This window comes from Phocoena sinus, chromosome 2 (assembly GCF_008692025.1).
Source record: "Phocoena sinus isolate mPhoSin1 chromosome 2, mPhoSin1.pri, whole genome shotgun sequence".
Classification (NCBI taxonomy): domain Eukaryota; kingdom Metazoa; phylum Chordata; class Mammalia; order Artiodactyla; family Phocoenidae; genus Phocoena; species Phocoena sinus.
The window spans coordinates 71039883-71056145 of NC_045764.1; the positions used below are offsets into that span (position 1 = coordinate 71039883).

The 16263-nt window shown below is 44.8% G+C and overlaps 1 protein-coding gene across 4 annotated transcripts in view; it reads right to left on the minus strand.

The window, feature by feature from the left end:
• Positions 1–3258: 3258 nt before the first annotated feature.
• The window catches only part of SNX1 (sorting nexin 1), a 35995-nt gene continuing 22990 nt past the window's right edge, over positions 3259–16263 (minus strand). For 2 of the 4 annotated variants that reach the window (XM_032624478.1, XM_032624480.1), the window contains 11 exons: positions 16138–16181; positions 14271–14412; positions 13204–13282; positions 12680–12755; positions 9698–9811; positions 9392–9485; positions 8131–8336; positions 5565–5708; positions 4891–4971; positions 4346–4417; positions 3259–3706 (listed from right to left, as the gene is read on the minus strand). In XM_032624478.1, the coding sequence (XP_032480369.1) occupies positions 3656–3706; positions 4346–4417; positions 4891–4971; positions 5565–5708; positions 8131–8336; positions 9392–9485; positions 9698–9811; positions 12680–12755; positions 13204–13282; positions 14271–14412; positions 16138–16181 (1103 nt within the window). In that variant the 3' untranslated portion in view covers positions 3259–3655. Of the gene's footprint in view, positions 3707–4345; positions 4435–4890; positions 4972–5564; positions 5709–8130; positions 8337–9391; positions 9486–9697; positions 9812–12679; positions 12756–13203; positions 13283–14270; positions 14413–16137; positions 16182–16263 lie in introns of all 4 variants that reach the window. The other 2 variants (XM_032624479.1, XM_032624481.1) reach the window with 2 other exon arrangements.

A 16263-nucleotide genomic window follows, 5' to 3' on the forward strand; every position in this document is an offset into this window, starting at 1 on the left:
CGTGGCACTATCCCCCCCATACAGCCCAGTCACTTAACCTGCTATTGGCCTTCTTAATTTCCATGTCCGCAAGCTCTGCACAGAAATGCACAGGCCCCAAAGACAGCTGGCCCTATCAGCCTCGAGACAGGAGGCCGAGCAGGAAGTTCTGAAACCAGAAGGGAGCCCATCCCAAGGAAATAATAAAAACAGACTTACATCAAGATGATCACTGGATGGAACAAAACAAAGCAAGGAGAAAGTTTTAAAATTTAGTCTGGAGAAAAGAGTTACAAATATGGAGAGGATAAGAATAAACTTTATGGAGCTAGACTGAAAATATCAGTGTGGATTCATGATTTTTAATATCTAATTCTTTATATCATCTATCTCCATCTCTCTCAATATTTCCATATATTTTTATCTGTAGCTATTTCCTTGTTCTGTCTGCCAAGAGCCTAGAAGCAATGACATTCCAGTAGCAATGGGCACACTCAGCACCCAGCTCTAGGTTTCTAAATATCATTCTCCATTAAAAGGAATCAAGATTCCCTGGAGAAATGGCTGATTCCAGGGCTGGGGCAGGGAAGATACAAGATAAGCCTGAAACATCTTGTTAAGCCAGAAAGTAAGAAAGTGTTAAAAAAAAAAAAAAATGAAGGGGATACGTTAAAAAGACACAAGAGCCGGCTAGAAATCTGGGACAGTTTGAGAATCAAAACAAATTAAAGCAATGGCTTGCAACTTAGAGTAAATAGGAATCCATTGATCCGTACTTATAAACAAGTAGATTAATAAATAGGGAGGAAAAATGCTGTTCTTTAGAAGTAGAATGCCAAACAATAAATGTAGAAGAAACTATGGAGTGAGAAAATCACACTGGATGAGGAATAAAATATTTACATGATATCAAAGTATCTCCCCACAAATAACTTGTTAATTACAAAAGGGAAAAGAGTAAATTTAAAAAGGGAAACCTGGCAGACATCAGCTTAACCAAGAGATCAGAGTTAATGTCAGCATTAATGGGACCAACTAACATCACATGCCAACTTAAGATGCACTGAGGACATGTCACTTCTGTGGTGTTCTTGCCCAACATACAAAAACCTAATCTAGTCATGTGGAACCATGAGACCAATCCACGTTGAGGAACATTCTACAAAATACCTGACTGTATTCTTCAAAAATGCCAAGGTAATAAAAGGCAAGGAAAGGCTCAAGAAGTCTGGATTAAAAGAGACACATGTAATCATGTGTCACAACTAAACGTAACACATGATCCTACACCAGGAATCACTATGAAGGACATTACTGGGACAGCTGACACAATTTAAATAGAGAGCACGTGTTAGATTAACAGTATTATTATTATTATTATTTTCCGGTATGTGGGCCTCTCACTGTTGTGGCCTCTCCCGTTGCGGAGCACAGGCTCCGGACGCGCAGGCTCAGCGGCCATGGCTCACGGGCCCGGCCGCTCTGCGGCATGTGGGATCTTCCCGGACCGGGGCACGAACCCCTGTCCCCTGCATCGGCAGGCGGACTCTCAACCACTGCGCCACCAGGGAAGCCCAGATTAACAGTATTTTATCAGTGTTATACTTCCTGTTTTTGATAAGTGGTTATGGTTATAAATTATGAGAGGATGTCCTTATTCTTAAGGAAAGGCATACTGAAGTTTTGGGGTAAAGGGGTACAATGCCTGCAACTTACTCTCAAAAGATTCAGAAAATACAACATATAAATACAGATAAAGCAAATCATTAAGTCATAAAGCAAATGGGATAAAAATGTAAACACTTGGTAAATGTGGGTAAAGGATATATGGGAGTTCTTTGTGATATTCCTGTAACTTTTCTGTAAGTTTAAAATCATATTAAAATTTTAAAAGTTACCAAACAAACCAGGAATCCAACAGCAAGGGATAAGTCAGAATTATGGTACAGTCACTCTATGGAAGCCTTAAAATTACACAGCCTTACAAATAAAGTCTGTGAAGATAGATAACAAAATAGAAAAAATGCTTATAACTTATACAGTGTTGAATGATAAAAGCAGGATACAAAATATTTTATGTGTATATTATTACAACTAAGCAGAGCAAGCATATAAGACTGGAAGGATAAAATCAAAGGTGGTAATAAGGATATTAGGGGAAGCTGATTCACTTTGTTATAAAGCAGAAACTAACACACCATTGTAAAGCAATTACACTCCAATAAAGACGTTTAAAAAAAAAAGGATATTAGCGGGGAGGGAGAGATTGAGTGACTTTTTCTAAAAAAAAAAAAAAAAAAAATCCACATATTGAAAAAGTACTTGCCGGCACTGGCACTCCCCGTCAGGCTGGTGGACTGGAGATCAGCGCTGCTTGCTGTTTACTGCCGGTTCCTGCCTCACGCTGCCCTCCCCAAAGGTTGACATTGCCCCCACAAGAACCGACAGAGCCGGGCATCTCTGCAGCTGGTAGGGCTGGGAGTGGGAGGTTCCTGCGTGCATGCAGCCTGCCAGCTTGTCCCACAGAGCAGCTTCACAGTCTGCTCTGACCAGCAAGCTTAGCAGCTGCGGAGAGCTGAGGGGAAGCCCAGCACGGGTGCATCCAAGACTGGGCCTCCCTGGCCAGGCCAGCACAGAGACCCCTTTGAACGCCCTCGGCTTGTGCTCACCACACTCGGGCCTCTTGCCAGCATGCTCCCTCCTGGGCACAGATAGTGAAGCTTCTTGGAACTCAGAAGGTTTAGGAATTCTGGGATGACTTTATCTAGAGCCAGAGTGCCTGGTTCTGTTGTCAGTGGGATAAAGTGCTAAGTCCTTATCAGTCCTTTACATTTTTAACATGGACCAGTCTACTGAGGACATGCTTTGATGGGCAGCAAAAAGATGTTCAGAACGCAAGGCTTTGCGATCAGAAAGCAAGACTCTCAGAGAACCCTGGGCAGCTGAGGGAAACAGGGCAGGAATAAAAGTGAAAGCTGGCCTCCTCTGCAGGAGAATTGGTTTTGTCCCTCTTATTATAAGAGATGTGTTTAAAACTCCTTCCCTAAAGAAGTAGGAGTATGAGTTAAATAGATTAAGAGACCCTCAGAACAGGTAGCTGAGGTAGACAGAGAAAAGGAAATTCCAGATCCATAGGGAAGCAGGGGCAGAAGCTTGTGAACTCCTGTGGAGAGGAAGTAACTATACCTGGCTATACCTGGGCATTTCTTGGTTAGGAGTATTCCAGACCTGCTTCCCAACTGCTCCCCAGCCTAAAGCAAAAAGCACCACCATTCTGAGTCATGTGACCCGATTTTAAAGTATTTTATTACATAATCTTTTCATGGCACCATCAGGAGTAACAGAAAATGTTATTCCCAGTTCCTAACCACATCCTGAAAAATATACATTTGTATTTATATATTTATATCAATACTCCACCCCTATCCCATAATTCCACCATCTAGTATAGGTTTTTTGCTTAAAGCAAGAAACTATTCTCTCAGGTAAGAAAATATATATGGAAGCTAAATGAAGGACTGGTTAGAGTGACTGGGGACAGCTTGGCCATGGGGGCAGGGAGGAAGGGGTGAAGTCCAGGCTAGGCAGGATGCATCACTGGGGTCCAGCAGAGGTGGAGGAGGACAGTGTATAAAAAGGCAGCGTCAGGCAGGTGGACTCTGGTGTCCTTGGTCCATTAGGAGATGGCCTTTGCCTCAGGAAGGAAGGCTTCCCAGTACTTTGCCAGCTGCAAAGAAGTGGGGTCAGTAAGCAAGTGTCCCCATTTAGTGGCAGAGCCTGAGCCTGGAAGGGGAACAGGCACAGTGCCAGGGCACTCTCCCAAGTGCCTCAGCCACCCACAGGGAGGCCTGGGCTAAGGCCAAGCTGAGGAAATGGCTTTGCTGACAGTGGACCTTGGGACAGATTGGCCAGCCAGCCACACTGCCCTTACCTCTCTAGACTGAGGGAAGCATCAAGTGCAAGGGCAATATCTGAAAACAGTCCTGGTTCTAACCTGGAGGAAGTACCCCCATGGGGGCCACAGCTTGGCTCAGCTCAGTCAGCTCCTCACAGGCAGCCACTGTTTCACATACTGATTGGGGCCTCAGCCTCAAGAGGGTTAGGTGGTATCACGGGGTTATAGGGAGAGGAGAGCTGGGGTTTGTTCTTAAAAACTAACTCATTATAGGATTAGGGCAATCCTGCTTAGGAAGAGACCCTACTGGATGCGCCACATTAGAGAACCAGGACCTACTTTCAAGTATTGATTAAGCAGGGCCCAGCCCCTCTGAAGCAGGGCCAGATCATCCTGTCACCAAAGCCATAAGTAGGCAGCTGGCCTTCGGAGCAAGCAAGAGAGGATGAAAGCCATGCATAAGTTACATACCTGCTGCTGTGAATACAGGAGTGTCTCAAGGTACTTGATCACGTGGTTTTTGAAGTCCTTGGATTTCTCTTTCTAAAGGAGACAGGATTCTACACTGACCATCCAGACAGTTGCTCCTTCCCCTCTTGATAGGGTGCTGATGTTTTTTGCTGACCAAGGCTGAGCACAGCCTCAGAAAGTAGAGACAACAGCTGGATTGGCTATAATTTCCAGCCAAATAGCCTCTTGCAAGGTTTTCTTGAATGGTGGCAGGGTGGGGAAGGGGAGTAGAGGGTTTATGACAGCTGCAAGCTTTGTTTTGTGCTCTGGTCCAGCAACAAGTGTAGGACAGCCACTTTGCCTCAGGAACAAACACACGAACATGAACACACACACACACACACACACACACACACACACACACAGAAGGCCACGCCTGTTCACAACAGCTGCCAAGTCACTGGCACCGCCATCTGTCTCCCTACTCAATAGAGACTTGGACAAAACCAACAATGTTACTAAACCAGGCACTGCACACTTGTGAGAAGCAGGATCTTCTATCTCACCTCAAACCGTATCACTTCTTTTCGGACCACAGTTGAAATCCTTTCAAAGTCCCTTTCATACTGAGTCACCCGAGACTCCCACTGGGAAGAAAAGGAAAGAAAGGATCACTTAATATATTATGGTATTAAGTCTTTACCTTTGAATAGAAATTCTGTATCTGAGACCTCAATTGGCATTTGTCTGTCCCTCTGGGTAAGATTAGATATGGAGATTCAGCACGTAAGCCAGAGTCCAGTAGAAGGCCATCTTTCAGGCTGGCTGGGAAAGAGATGCTGTGTGCCTCAGGCCAAGTCTGGTTCCTAAGAAAGCTCTGGTACCCCAGAGGCTCTGGTTTAGGTATTCGCCAGCAAAGCTGGGAGCCCCACAGAAATGAATTTAGTTCTCACCAGAGTGGGGGGCATATCTGAATCATCTTGGAGCTTTTCAAAGACCCAGCCAGGACTGCTCCTGCAGAGACTCTAATTTGGCAAGTTTGAGTGGAACAGGAAAGGAGAAGGAGGGCCAGGTCTCATGGCAAGCCTGGATCATTCTCAGAGGCTTCCCCAGCAGCTGTCCTTTAGACTCAATCAGTTCTCTTGCCTGCTGTGGGGTTCTAAGCATCTGGGTGGGATGGGACCCAGGCTCATTCAGGAGCCAGCAGAACACCCCTGCTGGGCTGCCTCGGGGGCCTCACCTCTACGATCTCATCCTTGGCCTGTTGCAGCTTGTCAGGCTTGTTGGCCCACAGCAGCCGAGCCTCAGCCTCCCGCTTCTTCTGCAGTGTGGCTTGAGCATCCTGCCAGCGCTGCCACATCTTCATGCGCTGGTCAAAGGCGGCCTGTGAAGGTGGAGGTTGGGGAAGAGCACAACCAGCCCTTCAGGAGCTCTGCTGGCTCTGCCTTGGGGGGCTCTCCCAGCAGCTGTGCTAGGGAAGGACCGAGCAAGGGCAGGTTCTGCAGCCACGTGTTAGTGCCCAGCTGGAAGTTTAACATCCAAAAGCACAAGCTTGGGTAAGACTCCTCTCCAAGGATCCAGTGGGCCAGCGCCATGCTGCTTCATGCTACTCCCAAGGCTGGAGGGCTGGGAGCACAGTAGGTGGCCTGATGCTGGTGCCCAGTCCTATGGCTTTGGAACTGCCTCTCTCAGATCAGTCAGTTCATGAGTCTACACACTTTCCCTGAGTATCTGCCATGTGCCAGGAGCTAAGAATACAATGGGGAATGAAACACATGGGCCTGCTTTCATGGAGCTTGTAATCTAACAGGAAAGGCTGACACTGTATTACTAATTGCCAATAAGTAATTATAGGTATGCAGAGTACAGAGAAAACAAGCACAGTACTGTAATAAAACTGGGGATCTAGCTTAGCCTGGGTGACACATCAGGGAAGGCCAACCTAAGGAAGCAAACTTTAAACTGATACCCGAACAATATACAGGGTGAGCTTAACAGATCTTTAAATAAACACTTAAACCTACCACAGGGACACACTGCTTTCATCTCATCCATACATTCAACTGTTCTAGGCTATCAAGGCCCCCAAGAAGCTCTCCAAAGTCCACCTGCTGGTTTTCCATGTTTCTAGCTCCTTGACCACAATCAGTGTTTCCAGAGGATAGCTGTTTGGCCTAACAAAACCATCCTGCACCACCACTGGCTTTGTAGGCTTCAAGAGGCCTGGATGAAAGACCTGCGTCTGGGGCAGCCTCCCAGCCCTGCTCCTTTTGCTCCCCTTCCCTACAAGAGCTCCCTGGATGTTTTCTAGGCCTCCTTAGTGCAGGCCTTTGCCGAGACTTGAGCCTTAGGGAGTGAAATGACTCCAAAGTTACCTTCCCCCGCATTGTCACTGCTGCTCACCTCAATTTCTAAACAGCTGAATGTCAAAGGATTAGGTAAAGGGTGACCTCAAATCCAACCTAACTCCCTGGGCTAACTGTGGTACAGCTGCAGGTTCAGCAGAAAAGAAACATCTGTTCATCTCTCCAACCCCATAGCTAGCTCATGATTACGAGGAGGGCAGGTGAGGGGTCTCTGAAAAAAGACCAGCTTGCAGTTCTGTGCTCTAAGGCGAGCTGCCCCAGCTAGGCCTCCCTCACCCCTGTCCATACTGGCTCACCTGGCTTGAAGGTCATATCCAAGTGCTGAGCTCTCCAGAGACCCCAAACAATACTGCTCTCTGAAAGCTTCCCCAGAGAGAACCCTTCCCTGGGACGGCTCTCCAGTCTAAGTAGTCTGACCAGTTCCAAAAACTCCCAAGCAGGTTATTTTTTCAGCCTCTTATCACTCTGGAGTTAGCAGCAAAGCAAACAGCAAGGGGAGAGGACACTAAGCAACCTCACAGGCTATATTAAGCACCTCTACCACGGAGGAAATGAGAGTCCTGGGTGCAGCTTGGCTCTTGACAATACAGGAGCTCTCTGGCGAGGGCGAGGTTGGGGACGGGGAGTGGAGGTGGCTCTGCTCCAACTCAGAGGCTCATACATTCTGGTCCCAACCTGGGTCGGGCAGACTCAGGCCCTTTTAGGGCAGGCGCCAGCCTCCCTCTTGGCTCTTTCCTCTGTCTCAGGGAGGCCATGTGAGAGCTAATATCACTGCCCGGTGAAGCTTCCTTGGCCACTCTGAAAGGTCAGGGGAAACCAGAGTGCCCTGGTCACCAGAAGAGAAGGTGAGGTGCTCGACCTGAGGGGCAGGCTGCAGTGTTACTACCGGTGTGGTCAGCAAAGCTCACAGTGGGCTCTGGTGACAAGCTCTCTTGGCCCCCTGGCCACACTCCTCCATGCAGCCAGTGCCAAGCCAGTTCTGTTTAGTTACCTGACTGCCCACATTGGAGGGACAAGTGGAAGCCAGCAAGAGCTCTTACCAGGGCAAAGCCGCCACTTACTGTTAAGGAGGCAAAGACCAAAGGACTGAGGAAGTCACTGCTCCAGGGGGACAAGACCGCAGGTCTGTAATAAACCTTGCTTGAAAAAAGGAGCACAGAGGATACTGTCCAGCTTCAACAATAAGGAGGGCCCTACTTGGAAATTCAAGAGTGGTCTTTTCTCCAAATTCATTTAAAAAACTGGCTGTGGGCCTCAATGTGACTCAGTGATAACTAAAAGTTTAATGGACTTTTTGGTTTACGAGACACCTTCTCTTTTGAGAGTAGAAAAAATTATTTCGAGCTATAATGGATGAAACCATCTTGGGAACAGGAAGAGCAAAGGAAAAGACAAATTAAATCAAGTGGAGGAGAAAGAGGAAAGGAATGAGACGCTTACACGGACTATGGCCAGGAGGCGAATATAGTCACTCAGGAGCTCAGCAAGGAGGAAGAAGTCATTGTTGGCCTGTTCCTGGTGGAGCTGCTCGATCTTTTCTTCCACCTCAGCCAGCTGGGAGAGTGCCCGTGACAATGCTGTGTTGTCCTCAGAGCTCCCGAGCATGGCGAGACTCTTTGCAAACTGGGATGTGTTCAGCGCTAGCTCTGGAAGGAGGAAGATAGCAGAGGCCTCTGATCTCCCAAGGAAAAGGGACAAGTCGGCTGGCACTGCAATGGATGCCTTAGCAATGCTGGCCCCCGCATGTCTGGCAACTGTGGGCTCTGTAACCTAGTCACTTACACCACAGCTAACTGTATTCAGAAAGTGAGGGCAATGCAGCTCGGTCACTTGAGCAGGGAGAGGTAACTGCTGATCTTAGTTTCCCTAGGTTAGGCTTACTTGGAAGAAGCAGCTCCAATATTCCTGGAGAACCAGGGGCCAGTTAATAAAAACAGGCCAATGGCATGATTCTGATTTTTACGTTAGAGCTTGTGGTAAGCAGCCTTCTGCAAGAGTGAGTGTATGCACACTGCATAGTTTTGCATGCGCCAGAGCAGGACAACTTTGTTGTATTTTAAGCTTTGGTTCACTCTCCCCGCCCCCGCTCCCCATCTCTTTAAAAATGTAAAAACCATTCCCAACCCAGAGCAATAGGCCCATGGCCAAATACAGCCCATGGGCTGGGTCATATTTTGCCAACCCTTACATTGCCCTCATTCTAATGGTTTTCTGCCTGTTTAGAGTTCTGATTATCAGCATGTTTAAGGCAGAAAAGGAAAGCATTCAAACTTGGTAAATTTCACTAGCTCTTAAGTAAATCTCACCAAAGAAAGGTGAAGAAGGGTTAAGAGACATATATGGTTTCCCGCATTTACATATTGCTCATTGGACCATGTAGCTAAGGCATGTAACATCATTTTGGATATAAGCCACCAACTCAAATGCCACCAACAGAAGCCTACATCCCAGGTCAAGCTGTAACTGGGATGGCTTCCTTGTACCTCTCCCAGGTAAAGAGTACAATGTCCTCAGTGGTAGAGTCATGTTTCTTGCCAGGAGATGCAGGGCATATCTTTTCGATAAGAACATCAAGGACCAGGTGGGCTGAGAATTTCAACTTGAATGGCTGAGAGGCTTGGGAACAGCATACCCTCCCATCTCCAGCTCACTGGAGACATCAGTTTCCCCCACTTCCAAGTGCATTTCGGAGGTTTGTTACCTTTCCTGTGGTTGACTAGAGTTTCTACAACGGCATGCAGTTTCCGTAAGCGCTGTTCCTCACACTCTACCTCCTGGAGCTTCTCCTCAAACCACTGAAACACACAGGCCCAGAGCTTTAAAGGAGGCTACTCATACAGGTATAGAGCAGTCTTTCCTTAGCAGTTTTTTTGTTTGTTTGCTTTTTAAAGGGACTGAATTATCATAAAAAGAAAGTCTCTAATCTCAGAAATTTCAGGACTCCTCAAGGCTTCTGACCCATAAGCCTGAGGGGGTACGGAAAGCTGAGAGGCACAGGGCTACTCACAATGTCTGATTCATTCATCTTGATGGTCATTTTGCTGACTGCATCTGTGGCTCTGTTGAACATCTTGAGGAGACCAGCACCACTGAATGTCTGGGTACCCACGGCGCGTGGCAGCTACAAGACCAAGAAGGCAGGGTGGCAAGTTATCTGCTGCCCCTATTTTAGGTTCAGAAGAGTTAGTATCCATCAGATGGCATGCCCAAAACTTGCCAAACAAATTAGTTGAACTGTAGCTTGTTATTTTCAAAGGCAGTTAGACAAATCCATAACTAGCATGTAAAGAGAAAAAAAAAAAAAAATCAAAGGACCACATTAAATAGAATCAGCAAAATTTTCAGCTTCTGATATTGTGTGCAGAAAGAAAGCAGAGTGTTACGTGGCCAGGTGACCTCACATTGAGATAGTCTGCCCACCTAGGCATGAACTGCTTAAATACCAAACACGCTTTTGTTAAAAGTCAGAAGTTCTTTTGGATGCATACTCTGCACACAGCTAGACTTAAAATCTTGAGACACTTTGAAGTCGTGCTGCAAATCCATTTGGATTTTCCTCAGTGAACAAAGGTCCAAGGACAAGAACATAATTTATTCAGATTGAGGCTACTTTTAGGGACAATCTAGTTAAGTCACGCATTCCGAATACTTAGAAACAATTTGACTAGTTCAGTCTTCCCACTCCTTTCCAAAGGCATGAAAGGGATGCTGAAGAATCCATAGTGTATATAGTATACCACGCTGAACAATTAGATTTTAGTGCCCAGGACTCTTGAGGCACTGGTTCTCAACTCAGGGCCATTTTGCCCGCTAGGGGACATTTGGCCATGTCTGGGGATAATTTTGCTTATTAAAACTGGAGGCAGGGGGGACTTCCTTGGCAGCGCAGTGGTTAAGAATCCACCTGCCAATGCAGGGGACACGGGTTCGATTCCTGGTCTGGGAAGATCCCAGATGCCGTGGAGCAACTGGGCCTGTGCACCACAACTACTGAGCCTGCGCTCTAGAGCCCGTGCACCACAACTACTGAGCCTGCGTGCCTAGAGCCTGTGCTCTGCAACAAGGGAAGCCACCGCAATGAGAAGTCCAGGCACCACAACGAAGAGTAGCCCCTGCTCGCTGCAACTGGAAAAAGCCAGCATGCAACAATGAAGACCCAACGCAGCCATAAGTAAATAAATAAATAAATTTATAAAAAAATAATAATAAAACTGGGGACAGGGAGGTGGGGGAAGGTACTGGCATCTAGTGGATGAGGCCAGGGATGCTGCTAACCCTACAAAGCACAGGACAGCCTCCACAACAAAGGATGATCCAGCCCAAATGTCAGCAGTGCCACTGGAGAGAAACCCTGCTCTAGGGGTACCAAGCAGGGCGTGAAAATGAAAAGTGGATTTAGGGATCCCAGAGGAGAAAATAGATTTAGAGCATTAGACAGAGAATTTTTAATTTAAAAAGTTCATTTTGGGGGCTTCCCTGTTGGTGCAGTGGTTGAGATCCGCCTGCCGATGCAGGGGGCGTGGGTTCATGCCCTGGTCCGGGAGGGTCCCACATGCTGCGGAGCGGCTGGGCCCATGAGCCGTGGCCGCTGAGCCTGCACATCCAGAGCCTGTGCTCCGCAGGGGGAGAGACCACAGCGGCGAGAGGCCCGCGTACCCCAAAAAAAAAAAAAAAAAAAAAAAAAGAGTTCATTTTGGGGGGGAAAATAACCCATATACTTAGTACCATTTTCTTAATTAGAGTAATACATAGGATATGCAAATTAAAGAAAAATGTAAAAATAAAATGAAAAAAATAAATACAATAGTCCTACCCTATCACTTATTTTTCTCTAGTTTTCTTTCCTATGAGATATAACATTGTTTTATTCCAGTGTTTCTTTTGATCCTTAATGACTAACAACGTATTTCTTCCGCTGTATTTATATGTTGTTTCATGTTTCACTTTTTATAATTCTTTTTTTAAACTGAAGTATAGTTGATTTACAGTATTGTGTTAGTTTCAGGTGTACAGCAAAGTGATTCAGTTATATTTCTTTTCAGATTCTTTTCCATGATAGGTTATTACAAGATACTGAATATAGTTCCCTGTGTTATACAGTAAATCCTTGTTGTTTATCTATTTTATATATAGTAGTGCATATCTGTTAATCTCATACACCTAATTTATCCCTCTCCCTCATAATTCTTTAAATGTATGCTTCCAGTGAATTTCTGTATATTCTCTGTTTATGATGGGAATTAAGTATTTGTTGTATCGATATATTTCACCTAATTCTCCAATTATTAGCAACTGAGCTGTCTCTAGTTTTTCACAATCATGAATAGCCTACGCATAGCCTGTTAAAAAAGACTGTCCACTTGAATCAACACTTTTGCTATATGCTGGCAGTTCTGTGCTCTGTGGTAACTGGTTTTGAACTAAAACCCCTCAGCTCCTGGCACAAAATAAGCATTCAATTTGAGCCAAGTAGTAACCTATGAAAGACATTCCAAGGACCTGCCCAACAGATCACTGTGTTGATCTAATAAGACAAAGACAAAACTAGGTTGCAGTTTGACCTCTACAACCAGTTACTTTTATTTATTTATTTTTTTGCGGTACGCAGGCCTCTCACTGTTGTGGCCTCTTCCATTGCAGAGCACAGGCTCCAGACGCGCAGGCTCAGCAGCCATGGCTCACGGGCCCAGTCGCTCCGCGGCATGTGGGATCTTCCCGGACCGGGGCACGAACCCGTGTCCCCTGCATCTGCAGGCGGACTCTCAACCACTGCGCCACCAGGGAAGCCCTACAACCAGTTACTTTTGACTGCAGGCAAAGCTTCTTTTATTTCAGAGGCTGAAGAATACTTGTCACTTTTGGGTGCTTACAAACTAGGATGTAGTCTGAGACTAGGCTATACACGGGTGCTCAAATATTTGTTGAATGAACTAGTTTCATTTCACAGGGGCAGATATGAATTGTGAAATTCAGTTTGTACAATACTAACCTCTTCTTTTTCCAAGAACTCCCTGACATCAGGGTCCTGTAACATGGTAGGATGATTCACAATCCTCTGAAGGTACCTACGGGGTAAGGAGTTATCTGGTTAGCTAACCCGGCCTCACAAGGTTTGGAGTATCATACAGGGGTACAATGTCTCTCATTACTTTAAAATGTCCTCAGATAAGGCACTTAAGTACAAGCACATTCAAGTTCATATTCTTCACATTTCCAAAAAGGGAAGAAAAATAACTGCTCAGAAAGTGACCTCAGAGCCATTCATGTTTGACTGTTGAAGAAGGAGAATTTGATTGCTCACTCAAGGTGGGGAAAGAAAAGAAGATGTTCTGTTCCTGAGGTGGGAAGGAAAGAGACTTAGGAAAGGTTAGAGATAATATGGAGGTAGGAATCTTTAATTCACTCAGGTTTCACCACTACTAACTCCAGCAAATATCTCATCGTAATTAAGTCTCAGTTTCTGCTTCTCATTTGTTCTCATGGTATTCAAGAAAATAGTTTTAGGGTACTTACCTTTCTAGAGCAGCCCTCCGTTTTTCAAGAAATTCTGCAGAAGAAGAATCTTCCTTCCCAACTTTTACTTTTGTCATTCCTGGAAAAGAATTTAAAAAACAAAAAAAAAAAAAAAAAAAAAAAAAAAAACCCATATATCATCATGAAAAGTATAAGGCTGTAAAAAAAAAGCCCACAGGAGGAAGGCAATGAGGACAGCTCTACAAAATACAACCAAAGTCCACGTCTATGTCACGAGCAGGCATGAACAAAAGGTTCTTTTCGTGACAGTCAATTTTTAAACTAGTCTTAAAGTGCTGAAGGTTCTACGCTCTGGGATTTCCAGAGCATATGTTTTCTAAAAGGGGGCCATGGGGCTCTGAGTAAAGATTAACAGACATCAGTTGATTGTAATGGGAAGATTCCTTGCCCCATCTCCTTCCCCTCATTCAGTTAGTACATTTCAATCTGGAAGGAACAGCAATCATTGAAGACTCCAGGATACCAATACAAACACACACACACACACACCTGTAGAAGCTAAAACCAGAGCCTCCTATTGCACTCAAAGAAAGAGACCATGTCAAAACATACTATTTCTCTAGACCACGTGTAATTTATAGGAAAATGCTGGAAATAATTTTTTTAATTAATTAATTAATTTTTGGCTGCGTTGGGTCTTTGTTGCTGCGCGCAGGCTTTCTCTAGTTGTGGCGAGCGGGGGCTACTCTTCGTTGCAGTGCATGGGCTTCTCATTGCGGTGGTTTCTCTTGTTGCCAAGCACGGGCTCTAGGGCTTTAGTATTGTGGCTCGCGGGCTCTAGAGCACAGGCTCAGTAGTTGTGGCACAAGGCTTAGCTGCTCCGTGGCATGTGGGATCTTCCCAGACCAGGGATCGAACCAGTGTCCCCTGCATTAGCAGGCGGATTTTTAACCACTGTGCCACCAGGGAAGTCCCGGAAATACTTATTTTCTAACTGCAAGAGTCTATACTGCTATTAAAAGTAGTCTCATATACTAAGTAGAAAGTATACGGCAGAAAGAATGCAAAGGAAAGAATCTAAGCAGAATTAAAGACCACAGGCTTACCTATTAGGCTCTTCTCCGGGGGAGGAGGGACGATAAAGCCATTCTGGGAGTGTTTCTCTGAAAGCTTCTCATAAAGACCCAGAAAGTCACTAAATCTTCTTTTCACTGCAAACTGTTTACTTCTGAACATTGGTAAGCTCGTCTTGGGGAAAGAAAAAATACAAGGCGATCTCATTTTAAATAGGGGATGAATGAGTATCTTGAAAGTCATCCAGCTGACATCAAGGGCATCTTTTTCCCAGATCCCTGTCATTTAGCCACTTGGTAAATAACTTTCTCTGAGATTCTTACTCTTGTTTGTTTGTTTGTTTGTTTTCTGAGCTATAATCCCCTCTGGCTGTCTGGGAATCTATGGAGCCCTTCTCAGAATAATGATTTTAAGTGCATAAAATAATATACATTAGATTACAAAGGCAACTAATTAAATTCAAATGTGGTTTTCTTTGCAGGTTAAGGGCTCTTGCTTTAAGGAAAGAGATGTTGCAATCTAGTTTAAAGCTAGAATTCTATAGTCCTCTATTAACCCATTCACCCTGCACTGATTTATTAAGGGTATTAGCTGCTGGAATTAAAGCAGCTAAACGGAAGAAAAGACAGAGTAAACAATGCCCCTAAGGGGGAGGATCAGACGAAATCTCTACACTGTAGACACTTTAACCTTTAAAGTGTCACAGGATCTAGAACACAGGGGCAGGTCAACAAGTAGTAGAGAGATAATATAAAGAAAACTTCTAGTAAAAAAGACTAGGCCTACATCATATTGAGAGATCATTTAATACTCACCAGACAGGCAAAATTTAAGGAGGTGGGGCCTTGCCAACTGCTGGCAGAGAAGTGTGTCAATGGGAACTTTTACATACTGCTGATGGAAGTATAAACTGGCACAAGGACTTTAAAAAGCAGTTTATATTCCTTTTCTTCAACATTTGCACTACCTATGACCCAGGGGAACTATTCCTGAGTATATACCCAAAAGAAACTCTTCTTATGTGTACACCAGAAGACATGTGCAAGTATGTTCACAGCGCATAATTACAAAAACTGGAAACATGCCAAATATTCACAACAGGAACATGAATGTATTATGCTATAATCACAAAATGGACTAATTAACTACAGCTACACACAACATGGATGGGTCTGAGGAACAATGGTAGTAAAGAAAGCACTATATTTAGCATGATACCATTTTAATGAAACTCAAAAAAAAAGCAAAACAGTACATTGTTTAGAGATACATATGGGAAGACTTTTTAATAAAGGAAATGAGAGACAACTCAGGAGAGTGGTTGCCTCTAAGGTGTGAGGCAGGGGATAGGAGAGGGAGAAACACGCAGGTAGATTCAATGGTACTCATCTTAAGACTGGTGGTAGGTTCGGGGCTTCATTTTTTATGCTTCATAACCTGCATACAACAACGTGTAAGTTTTGTATGCATTAATATTATATAAAAAAGGAAGACCAGACCCGAGGGGCAAAAGGTTAGGGAGAGCATTAAAAGAAGTTCCACATAGGAAACCTCAGAAGAACTGATGATTTTTAAACAGGTGATATAGTTTGGGGTGATCCGCCAAACTAGCTCTAAGCCACATAGCTCTTAAGAGGGATGGTACTATATCAGATACACCACATGTCTTAATAAAACTTACAAAGTTTCACACTGAAGTGTTAGCTCTCTGGAAGAAAAGTGGAAAGGCTCAGATGAGATTACCAAGGGGATGCAGACTTGCTCCATCTTGAGTAAACTTGAAGGAAGATGTTGACAAAGAAACTAAAGAAATACCCAGAAATAATCTGAATGATGACCTTCTTGGTATGAGCACCCAAGTCTATTAAGGTGGTCATCAGCAGGGTCACTTGGACTCACCTGTGTTGTAACTTTGTAGGCCACATAGGCATTCATACCATCCCCTGTGGGGAGAACAAGAAAGCAGGAGAGGATTATTCTGTAAACCAAAGCAGAACTAATCTTGCTAACATTTAACCAGGAATC